Source organism: Thunnus albacares, chromosome 24 (assembly GCF_914725855.1).
Source record: "Thunnus albacares chromosome 24, fThuAlb1.1, whole genome shotgun sequence".
Lineage (NCBI taxonomy): Eukaryota > Metazoa > Chordata > Actinopteri > Scombriformes > Scombridae > Thunnus > Thunnus albacares.
In genome coordinates this window covers 15,713,780-15,725,381 of record NC_058129.1, presented here as the reverse complement: position 1 = coordinate 15,725,381, position 11,602 = coordinate 15,713,780, and the positions used below count along the sequence as shown (strand labels likewise).

The window sequence follows — 11,602 nt, the reverse complement described above, 5'->3', positions numbered from 1 at the left end:
AAGAAGAATAAAAGCAACAACATTGTCATTCCTTACGTGTTTGGACTACCTGAGATACTCAGGAGGATTTTCAACAAACACTGCTTCCCTGTGTTTTTCTCAAACCCAGCAGCACACTAAGACAGAAACTGCTCCACCCAAAAGACCGCACACCCAAACACAAGAAAAGCAATCTAGTGTATGCAGTCCAATGCAGTGAGGAATGCACAGACTTGTATATCAGGGAAACTAAACAACCATTAAGCAAACGTATGGCTCGATACTGGAGGGCCAACTCCTCAGCTGTTTACCTACAACTGAAAGATAAGAGACATTCTTTCAAGGACAACCCCGTGCATATTTTGGATAGGGAGGACAGATGGTTTGAAAGAGGAGTGAAGGAGGCGATCTACGTCAAAGTAGAAAAACCATCTTCAACAGGGGAGGAGGTCTACGACACCACTTATCCTCCATCTACAATGCCGTCCTTTTATCCCTTCCCAGGAGATTTAACAAGCATTCACATTTGGCTTCATGTGACAACTCAAACGACTGTCGTTTACACCTGGCCTCAGGTTGACAACGACTGTCATTACAACAGCCAGGAGCACTAACGAACCAAGTGGTATCTATGACCTTGATAACGACCCCATAGAGGTTAAACACCTGGGACTCCCCACCAGTCAGTCAGAACTGAAGAAGAAGGTAAAAAATGTCAAAAACTTATAACCTCTGGTGACCATAATTAAGGATTTAGACCTCAAATACTCTAGATCTCTATTAGACTTGCATATTTTAGCACTAATTAAGGTACAACAAGTTATTATGTGAATGAAAGCAGTGATCATCTAGTCACCAGACAGTTATTGTAGAAAACTAGACTACTTTGACTAAACGTTTGGCTCCTTACTCACCGTATGTTTCTGCCAGCAGTCTCGCAGGCAGGGCCGCAGTTTCTTATGCACGACGACCTCCTGCATGTCCTCCAGAGAGGGATGCTGACCCACCTCCTCCTCAAACGGGAGCATGTACTCATCTACCGGGCCTGTTAACACACAGTTTTAATTAAGCATTAACATTACGTATTGATGATGAATCAAATAAACTGATTGACAGACTGATGCATTGACGGGAAAATGCTGCAGTCTCACCGTCGGCAGCGGTGCATCGCGCCGCGAGTTCCCAGAGGACGAGTCCGAAAGCGTACATGTCGATACGCAGGAAGGAGTCTCGCTGGAAGTTGATGGCGCCCTCCAGGACTTCAGGAGCCATGTAGCGCCGCGTTCCCACCTTCATGTTCAAAAGACAACAGATTAAGGAGGTCAAAGTTCAGCATCAGGACAGAAACATGAACAGAAAATCATGCGTCAGCCGGGGAGAGAGAGGAAAATCATGACACAGCTAAAAGGTGGGCTGAGACGGCGAAAAGTGATGCTTGTCATCAAGGCCTGTTGTTGCTTAGTTGGCAGTTACATCAAACCAAAACAGTGAATCAGAACAAAAAAGACATGATTTCAGCATGTTTTTAACCATTAAAAATATTAAATAAAAGCAAAGTTGAAAAGTTAATGAAGTTGGAGGTAAATGGAAAGTTGTACAATTCTATTTTAGGTACATTATCCTGATATTTTCAATTAAACGTCAGTATTCAGTATTTTCAGTCTTTCCAGACCTTTGTAAAAACCTCAATAGCTTCCATTATTAGATGTTTGTCCCACACTGCCACCCACAGGCCCTGTCGGGTATTTTCACAGCTGGATCTTGATAATAGTGACTCAGTAACATTACCTACAGTACACAGAACTCTAAAACTGTCCCCATTACAACCACTTCTTTTGTGTGTTGATATGAAAAGCCAGTCAGTCCAAAAAGACCATAAACATGTTGGTGAGCTGGATATGTAGTTAATGTTTGAACCGTACCTGTCCATGTGTGTCTCCTGCTGATTTTCCAGCCTCAAACTTCAGGGCAAGGCCAAAGTCAGCTATGCAGGCTGTCAGGTTACTCTTCAACAGCACATTCTTACTCTTAATGTCCCTAAAACACAACAAGAAAGAAGAGAAACATCTTCAGTGTTGATCCATGAGCGTAGGATGCCAGTAACCACAACAACAACAACAACACATTAAAACATTTTAGCGTACCTGTGAGCAATAGAGGGCTTGTGTCCGTCTTTGTGTCCCGGGATGTCTTCATGAAGGTAGGCCAGGCCGCGGGCCGCCGTCTGGGTGATGTGGCACAACTCGTTCCACGACACCACGTTGGCCTTCAGGTAGTCTGTCAGCGAGCCCTGCAGAGGGGAAGAGGAGGAAAAGACACATTTAGTCAGATATTTCCTGTTTTTTTTCTCTGAAGATAATTCTGGTCAGCTTTAAACTAAGCATATTATTCTATTTTACACTTTTATTAATGTAAACATAATGTCTGCACTTTGTCTTATAAAGCACTTTGGTCAATATTTGTTGTTTTTAAATGTGTGCTTTTCTTCTGTCAATATTCAAATAGAGCAAAATCTTTGTCTGTTTAGGCAGAAACGTCTTGACTTAAGCTTTTACTTATGAAAGATTTTATTTTAGGACATAATTTATACAATTAACAAATATATTTAATAGTTTTTAAAGGTGAACCTTCCTACTCAACACATCTAGCAATGTGGGTGATGTCAAGGAAGTGATTCAACAGTGAGAATAAATAAGGCTTAATAATAGTATGTAATGATGGCTGATTTGTAATGAGACTCATCTCTTTAGAGCGGGCAACATTTCCATGGTAACAGCAATATCCCTAATGGCTGGGAAGTCACTAAAGCTTGTGGGTAGTATTGTATTTCACAAGGGACTCAGCGACACTGGCGGCTTCTACAGGAACAGACGTCTAAGTTTTGCTTCACTGTACAAAACTGAAACTTTCGGGACGATTAGCAAAGAGAAAGAACTGGCAATTAACCTTTGGACGTTGAAATTTCAGTTCAGGGTGATAAATAATATTTACCACTCATTGGGTGTCCTGTAGTAACAACAACAACAACAATAATAATAATAATATCTTTATAGCACCTGTCAAGCTAGGGGCACAAAGTGCTTCTCATAGCACAGTGATGTCCTTTGGTCACCTCTGTCACCGAGCCAACTTCCAGCACATTTATTGTTCTTGGTGAGTAATACAACTCTGATAAATGCTGTTCATTCATCTACTTGTTGTTGTGGTGGTGTTTGATCGCTGTTCTTTAATCTATATTTATCAGGGGAAGATTTGCTGAGCACACAGTCTCTTAATCAGTAAAGATCTGCTTAAATTTACAGATACTTTATTAGACATTTTACTTTGCCAAGACATATAAAAACACATCTAAGTAGATACAGACGCCATTTATGTTTAATACATTCATATTAAATGTTGCAATGAAGAAAATATAAAAATATAATTACAGATTTGGCTACAGTGAACAAATTAAGACAAGATTTCAACCCTGCATCTGTTTCTTTCCTTATCCTTTACGCAACATCTTTGTTCTTACATAATATATGTCAATATGATACAAGGTCATGTCTAGAAAGGCCAAAGACAGATGTAGTTCAACCGAGTGACCACTAGAGGGCAGGCAGCTCCTACAGAAGTAGAGAAAAGTCCAATCTGATCAGCACAGTTCTCCTGTTTTTGGATAAATGCCTTCCAGAGTGTGTATTTATATTCACTATGTTCAACACTGTGTTCATTTCTGTTCAAATGTGAAAGTGCTGAGACCAATCAGACAACGTCACCCTCACTGACAGCTATTAATATCTGTGTATTGACCCAAGACACGACAGGAAGTAAAACGCAGGGAGTTTTTGCAGGTGCACGTAGCTTTTTTTAAAAAGGCGAGCCACTGCACGTTACTATCCTACGATCCTAACGCACCCGAACGTCGAGGCATAAATCAGCTGTCAGGAGTCACGAGCGAGGAGACTCTGAACTCTGCAATCACTGTTCCAGCTGTGTTACACAAGCCGGGGTTCGGTTTTTTGACACCTGCTCTCAAAAAACTGCCAGGAATGAAAAAGCTGTTTGTGGGTCAAAGTTGACCCTATGAATCCTCTAAAGACGCCTGCTTACGAAATAATTACAGTATGTGTTTAACAAGGCGCTTAACTGTATTTCTGATATACTGCTGCTTTCTAAAAAACACATTTCTTCACTGTTATTTCCACTTGGTGAGAATATACAAATCAGAGTAGCACTTGTGGACCCGCTGCAGGGTTAAGTGGCTTACAGAGAGTTGTATTGTTAGGTTTAAGCCTCTCCGCCAAACTCCGCCGCACCCACAACCTTTAATTTTTCAACCTTTATTCACACAGGGAAGGTTTCTTGAGCACACTGATTCAAATTCTTGGCCTGGCTGGGGAAATTCAAGCAAGTGAAGCGTATGAGAATCGCTCTCCACTTCGTTGGTAATGACCCTCAAAACACAGAGGCACTTAAAAGCCCCAAACGCTACAAAGACTCCGGTTGAGAGGGTGAGTGAAGCATGACAAGGCTGACAAAGCTCAAGTCCACCTTTTCTGGATGAACAAGGCATAAAAAAAAAACAACAACAACAACAACAGCAGTGTTTAGTATATGATAATTACGGAGGAGCTCTTAAGGCACCAAACACAATCAATAAAAATGTGAATGTTTTATGCATGTTTTCCCCCTTTTTTCTAGTGTCAACAACTTTGTTAGCTGCCTGCCCTGGAGGTTTTTTCAGATGTGTGTGTACAATAAGCGTGAGACGATACACGACGACCACTAAATCACTGTGTTTACATGGACACAAACAACTTGTTTAGTGGGAGAAATCAAGCGGGAAATCAGAGAAGGTGTTTACATGCGCTGCAGTAACATGGTAACTGTAAAACACGTGTTTACATGCAGCCGGTCGGTAATCAGATTTCTACACTACTCTACATGAAGCCAGTTATCTTTATCTTTTTGTCCAGAGTGTTTGGACTTATGACTTCTTTTCCTTGAGGTCTTGATTGTACAAATAACCTGCTGTTCAGATGGTGAAACTTGTGTTCTTATTTAGACATATTTCACTTCTTGTTAGACTATAAATTCACTGCTACCAGCTTTCCTCTTCCTCCGTCTGTACTGTTGTCAGAGATGTTTTCTCTGTCTTATGTCTCTGTTAGGTGTATGAACTGTTAAGTTGAAGTAAGATAAGTTGAGGTTTAAACTAAGGTTACAAGTTTTGGACCTTTACTTGCATGTATTTATGTAAAGAGATGCAGGTGTTTATTGTAGTTTGAGGAATCTAAAACCTGTGACACACTGTCAGTTAAACGGGGGTTCAGGGCTGTGATGATAGCCGCATTACCGCAATACCATGTGATGTCTACCACATCAAAGACAACTGTCATATACGGTAGTCTAATGTGCTTGTGCATATACTGTGTGCTTTACGGTAATACAGTGGAGACATAGGAGGCTACGTGATATGTTTGAGAATCTGCGTTGCTTCCGCTCGCTCCGGGGCACCAGACCGCAAGACCTCAGCGTCGCCCAGGGGGACGCCGAAAGCGGTGCGTGAGGAAGCGGAAGCGCTGCAAGCTAGGCTAAAGGCTAACCCCGGTCGACCAGCTCTCCCGTCAATCTTTCTATCTATCCAGCTAGCCGGGCCTCACCAGTTGGACAGGATTGTTTAATTGTCCGGTAAGACTGGTGTACAAATGCAGGGTGAGAGGTGAGGGGTCAGTAAACTGCCAAACTGTGGGGGATATGTTGCTTTCTCACCGCGGTAAGACAAAAATCCATACCATCCTTAGGGGACATACAGTATTATGCACATTTCCTGGTATATATTTATATTCCAGGGCTCTTCTGGAATATCTTTGCATGATTTAAAGTAAAAAAAAACTCCTTATTTATCTCATACTGGCTCTTTATGCAGCCTCTCAGCTCAGCCTCTGTCTGAAACAGTTTCAGCTCCTGTCTCTTTAAGGCAGACCTCAGCAGACCTGCATCTGATACATAAAAAAAAAAAAAAAAAAAAAAAAATCACTTTTAATAATATTAAAACAATCGATATATACCTTGTCGTGGTAGGCGGTGATGAGCCACAGCTCCAGGTCTAAGTTATTGTTCCTCTTCTCCACGCCGATAAAGTGGAGGATGTTGTCGTGCTTCATGCCGCTCACGCTGTAGATCTCATACTCGTTCTGCCAAGACAGCTTGTCCTAGACACAAGCAGAGAGAGACAGATGTTATTTCTGTTAACAATCACACTTTATTAACAAAACTTTCAAATATAGCTCGTCGAAGAAAGCTAAGGGTGGTGACAAGTAGTGTTAGACGGTAATAAATATAACACAAAGTTTGAGATAAGTAATGTAAGTGACGTCTTTATATTCTTTACCTGTGAATGCCTCATTGTTTATTCTTTATTTAATCACTTCGGTTCTACAGTTTGATACCTGGATCGGGAAGATCTTAACGGCCACGTAGTCGTTGAGCAGCTGAGCCTTCCACACGCAGCCGAAGCGCCCCCTGGCTTTCACCTCGATCAGCTGCAGCGGTTTGTGTCCCAGGACGGGAGACGGGGGCGACGGTCCGGGATCCTGCAGGGAGAGAAGGGGCGGACAAAAAAAAAAAAAAAAAAAAAAAGAAAGAAAGGAGGACATTCTTTATTCTTCTTTTTTTTTTTTTTTTTTGCAGAGCATTAAAATAGCATTGGCTTACACTGAAGGTGACCGGGCTTTTGGCTCGGCGTCAACGTGCCTGAGGAGCTTAGGCCAGCAGAATCACTATCATCTTCACATCTTAAATCACATCTTACAGCCTTACATTTATAGACTTGCTTTTAATGTGATTATGCTATCCCGTTCCATTATTTTAGCCAACATACTGTTTTTAAACCTCTTTCTTTATCTGTTATCCCGTGGTGCCTCATTGCTTTTTTTTTTTTTTTTTAAACTTTATTTTATGTGTTTGTTTTATTTGACTGTTAAAGGAAAGTGTGTTTTATGGGAATTGCTGCATGTTTTAAGTTCACTATTATTATTATTACTGTGGCGTTTTTTTGGCAGTGAGGACACAGCTTACCGAGCAGGGTTTTGAATTAATTAATTTTAAATTCAATTAAACCCCTCAGGGCTGCATTTGTTTGAGTTTATAGAAGCAGGATTGTAACTGGAAGGTTGCCAGTTTGAATCCACAGAGCGGCTGTAGGGAAACTGGATGTGGAAAGATCCTAAAAACCCCTTTTTTACTACACCTGAGCAAAAGGCACATCAACAGCAGAGGCTTTGACATCGATGAATATGCAGCAGGGAAGGCTGATTAAAAAACGAAAAAACATTTAGTAGCCGTCGTGTCGAACCCTGGCAGGTCAAACCTCATGCATGTGTTGTGCGTCCACGCTAATCCCGTATAAACAAAAGTGAAAGCGAGGAAGCCAAGTGTTCCAAATCTAAAGTAGGTTAAACACAGCTGGTGATCGGGATTAAGCTGATCACTTTCACATGTGACTTCACAGAGAAGGACAGGAGGGCGAGTGAGGATAGCGAGACACGCACACACACAGAGAGAGAGAGAGAGAGAGAGAGAGAGAGAGAGAGAGAGAAGGGGGGGGAAGGTTAAAACATAGCATGCAGTGAGGGAGTCACATTTCCAAAAGGATAAAAGGTAGAGGAGAAAGACTAGCACATGACGGATGGCCTCTGATGAAACCGGATACGCTGCTGTAAAATCTCGACTGTACTTTCTACGCCTCTGTATCGCTGCTAAAAGATTTCACCCTGTAACGCCGGCGATCGTCATGTTTTTACTTGAACCGAAGGCTGCTGCTTGATAAGCCGGAGCAAGTCTCAAAGACCCCGAGGGCCCCGCAGGATCCACTCAAATACTAATATCATCTCAAAAGTGCACTCCTGTCAATCTGACTCTAACTTCCCATAAAACGCCCCCCCCCCCCCCTCCCCTCCTCCCCTCCCCCCCTTTTTGAGTTACAAGGTTTGCCACCGATAGGAGTGACAGACAAGACTTAATAGATGGAAACAACACTCACGCCGATGAGCTTTCTCTGGCTGTGTGTGGAATAAACGGTAAATTTCAGCACGCTCAGATTACCTCTGTTTAATTTACCGTCAAGGTTTTTGGCACCCAACCTTTCTTAAAAGACAAACATTGGTGACATACGAGTCTTCCGGCTGTGAAAAACGAGCTTAAAGCGGCGCTACCGGGCCAAAGCCAAAAAGCATTTAACCGCATGAGCAGTAAAACTAGGACAAGAGGCTTCAGGTTTTATCGCCTGTTCTGACAAGATTATTGTGGCAACAGAAGCGAACTGTATATCATTTAGTAGCGTTTATGGGTTTGATTTTTATCAAAGCTGAAATCCAAGGCCTGGGGATGAACTTTGACCTTCAGCACACACAAAAAGCAGGTGCTGCTGTTTGACTGAGAATGGAAAAGTATTGATCCTATTGATGCCTTGTGGTACACTATGATATACAGTTTACCAGGATAGAAAAATAAAAGGATTTTGATGCAAAAACACAGGAATATGAAACAAAATGAACCTTATTTGGCGTTTAGGTAGGAGATATATGTTATCACATGGGATATTAGCCAGACTAGCAGGTAGAGGAGACCAAAAACTAGCAACAGGCCAAATAAATAAAGAAAATCTGTTTAGTAATCAGGCAGTTAAATACAAATAAGCTGCATAATATTACTTCTATTCAAGCGAATAATGAACTGTATATTGCGAGAGGACATTTTCTTCTTAATCTTTGACTTAATGTTCTTTTCTTATATTATCAGTTCATTTTTTTTGTAATGTAATTACATTATGTTTGTTCCTTAAGCGAGAAATAAATGTTTTTTTTTGTCTGTAGTGCATCTCCCTGGTTCTCTTTGATATTTAAAAAAAAAAAAAGACCCCACAAGGCTCAAGAGTTTCAATCTAATCTGTTATTGAGTGGATGCTGCAGCGGTACACATATCTGTACTAACAGCTGCAGAAGTTTTCCTCCTCTCGTTTTAAAAGAAGCTTTGTAAGAAGAAAAGAAGGAGAAAATACCGAGCAGGCGGTCCGTGTCTTTCACTCGCTGCCCCAGCAGTGCAAACGGGTGTGGGAGGGGGGGGGGGGGGGGTGGGGGGGGAGGAAAGAGGATTCAAGTGGGAACTGATGTGTTTGCTTAAAGCCTTTTCCCTCTAACAGAGAGCTGCGAGACAGACCTGCTGTCTCTACACACTGCTTTCACACAGAATGCCAGCCAAATGACGGGGAAAATTACCCACGCTGGTGCTGAGGTTGGATTACAGAGCCGACCAAACAGTCCCGAGTTGGCACCTCCGAAAAAAAAAAAAACATCTTCGAGAACACATTGTGCGAACTAAAATAATGAATGTATGGTTTCACAGATGTGTTTCACCACATCTGTGTATGAGAATGTATTGCGTTCGATGCAAAGGAGAGAGTTCAGGTAGTTATCCAAGCAGAGCTGCAGAGGACCAGAAGACTTTTAGCTTGGATTTCATTGGCTCATGATCACAAAGAGTCACTTATATTAACGTAATCATAGCAAAAAAAAGTTCATTTCTACTGTGGTGAATGACCCCTATTGAATTTATCCACAAAACTCAAAAGGATTCGGTGCTTGTCAGGCTGTAATATCAGACCTTGTGTATGAATGTACTTGGCAGCCCTCTGTCATTCTGCAGCACCGTTTGAGCATAAAGAATTACTGACGCTGAATGGACTCAGATCTGGTTTCTCCCGGTTTGGACTTTTTGATAAACCTGCTGCGGCAGACAGAATAATAGAGAACAGGAACGGTTTGAGAGTTTTGTGTCTAAGCTTGCATAAACAGGTCTGTATTGAATCGAAGGTGTTTGTTCTATAAATTAAGAGCTTCAAGAGTTTAAGTAGCTACAGTAAAAACCTCCGACACTCACCACGACTCGTAGACAACTGAAGGAAGACTTTTCTCTCTGACCCATTTAAGAATCCCCAATATAAATACAAGAATAATCAAATTCAGAGAAGGTGTGATGAGAAGTTTAGGCCTTTACCCCAACACTCCCCACCCCTCCCTTACATTTCAATACTTCAACACAACAATGAATGCCCCTGTTTTGTCCCACGAGCAATCCCATATGACAGATAAGAGCTGGGAAAACGGTTTACCTGTTTGTATGCGTGCATGTCAATGAAAATGGGGCAACGCTCGCTATTAAAGAGCTCCCTCGGTAGCATTACTGCTCATGTGACAATGTGAGTCGTCTGCAAAAACACAACCAAAGACTGATTCTAGTTCATTCATTAAGATGAACTGAAGAGATTATTAATCTGATCATAATTTCGTTAGGATGTCGGCATCACTAAATTAAGTCCTAAATGTTTACTGTGCTTGGAGATTAAAGCATTTCCAATTCTGATCGTGTTTTACATGAAGAAATTGATCATCGTTTTAAAAAATGCAAATCATAAATAAAGTGTGCAGACATGCAACTGAGAAAAATCACAGCACATCAATTGTGCTCGGCAGAATAAGCCATTTTAAGTCAGTTCATTACTTAGATGAGAAAATTATCATCTTAAGACCATTTCATTATACAGATAGATGACAATGATGGTACTTAGTAACAAAGATTAACTCCTGTATATCATGTTTTGGCTGAAGATTAAAATGATTCAGATTCTGACGAGAAAATAATAATTGACGGACAAACAAAACAAGAAGGTCGTCAGTATGTCTTCTTAAAAAAAAAAAAAAAAGTCAAAGTCAAGGAGACGGCTTTTCGTGTTCTTTCTGTCTGTCTGCACAGCTCCCGTCTTACAATACGACTCATCAGTAAGTCTGCAAAAATGTCACCAAGACGAATTCCTGTGCGCCCATTGTGCTGGTGGCGAAATATGTGATACCGAGTCTGACCATGACGTACGTGAGAGCAAAAAAGAAATGAAAGGATACCAACATTCTTCAAGGATACAATGCAAATTATGATTAAGTCTAAATATCAAGGCGAATTCCTGCACGGTTGTGATGCTTGGCAACAGAGACGACAGACTTGGATGATTTTTTTTTTTACAAGGAAATGATGACTGATGGACTCTGATGGTGATGGTCTGATCCTCAGTAGTGCTTCATGTTACGATGAACAACACGTAGATAAAAATGATGATGATCCTGATGATGATGGACTCTTTTCTTTTCTTTCTTTTTTTGCGTCTGCTTTTGTTTCTGGAAAGTCTCGTCTGTCTTCCGGGCTTCGGCCTGACCGAGGAAGCCGGGCCAGACCTTCCCTCGGGAGTCACCGGATCCCTTGTCCGATCGCAGGGCGCCGTGGCCTCAAACGGGGGGGGGGGGGGGGGGGCGCATTACACTTAGTCAGCACACCACAGGAAACAGGAAAACAGAATCTGCTGCTTCACGCCGTTCTTCCCAACCCTCAACCGTCTCCCGTGCCCTAATCGGGTTACACCTTCATCTATTACATCAGAACAAGTCCTTTAGGTCTGGCTCCGTTTGCACAGACAAAATTAAAAAGTTTAATTATTAGATTTAAGGATACAATGGGCAGTAATTCTATAATTAAGCCTCCAAAGCTCATAACGTAAGGCCATATCTTCTTGGTTATACGAGGTCATATC

At 41.6% G+C, this 11,602-nt stretch overlaps 1 protein-coding gene across 1 annotated transcript in view; it reads right to left on the bottom strand.

Moving 5' to 3' along the window:
* Nucleotides 1–11,602, bottom strand: part of LOC122976170 (activin receptor type-2A-like) — a 50,074-nt gene that overhangs the window by 7,179 nt on the left and 31,293 nt on the right. The window contains exons 5-10 of the mRNA XM_044344470.1: nucleotides 6,417–6,560; nucleotides 6,036–6,179; nucleotides 2,124–2,269; nucleotides 1,902–2,016; nucleotides 1,131–1,269; nucleotides 894–1,024 (exon numbers count right to left, since the gene is read on the bottom strand). Coding sequence (XP_044200405.1) covers nucleotides 894–1,024; nucleotides 1,131–1,269; nucleotides 1,902–2,016; nucleotides 2,124–2,269; nucleotides 6,036–6,179; nucleotides 6,417–6,560 — 819 coding nt within the window. The remainder of the gene's footprint in view (nucleotides 1–893; nucleotides 1,025–1,130; nucleotides 1,270–1,901; nucleotides 2,017–2,123; nucleotides 2,270–6,035; nucleotides 6,180–6,416; nucleotides 6,561–11,602) is intronic.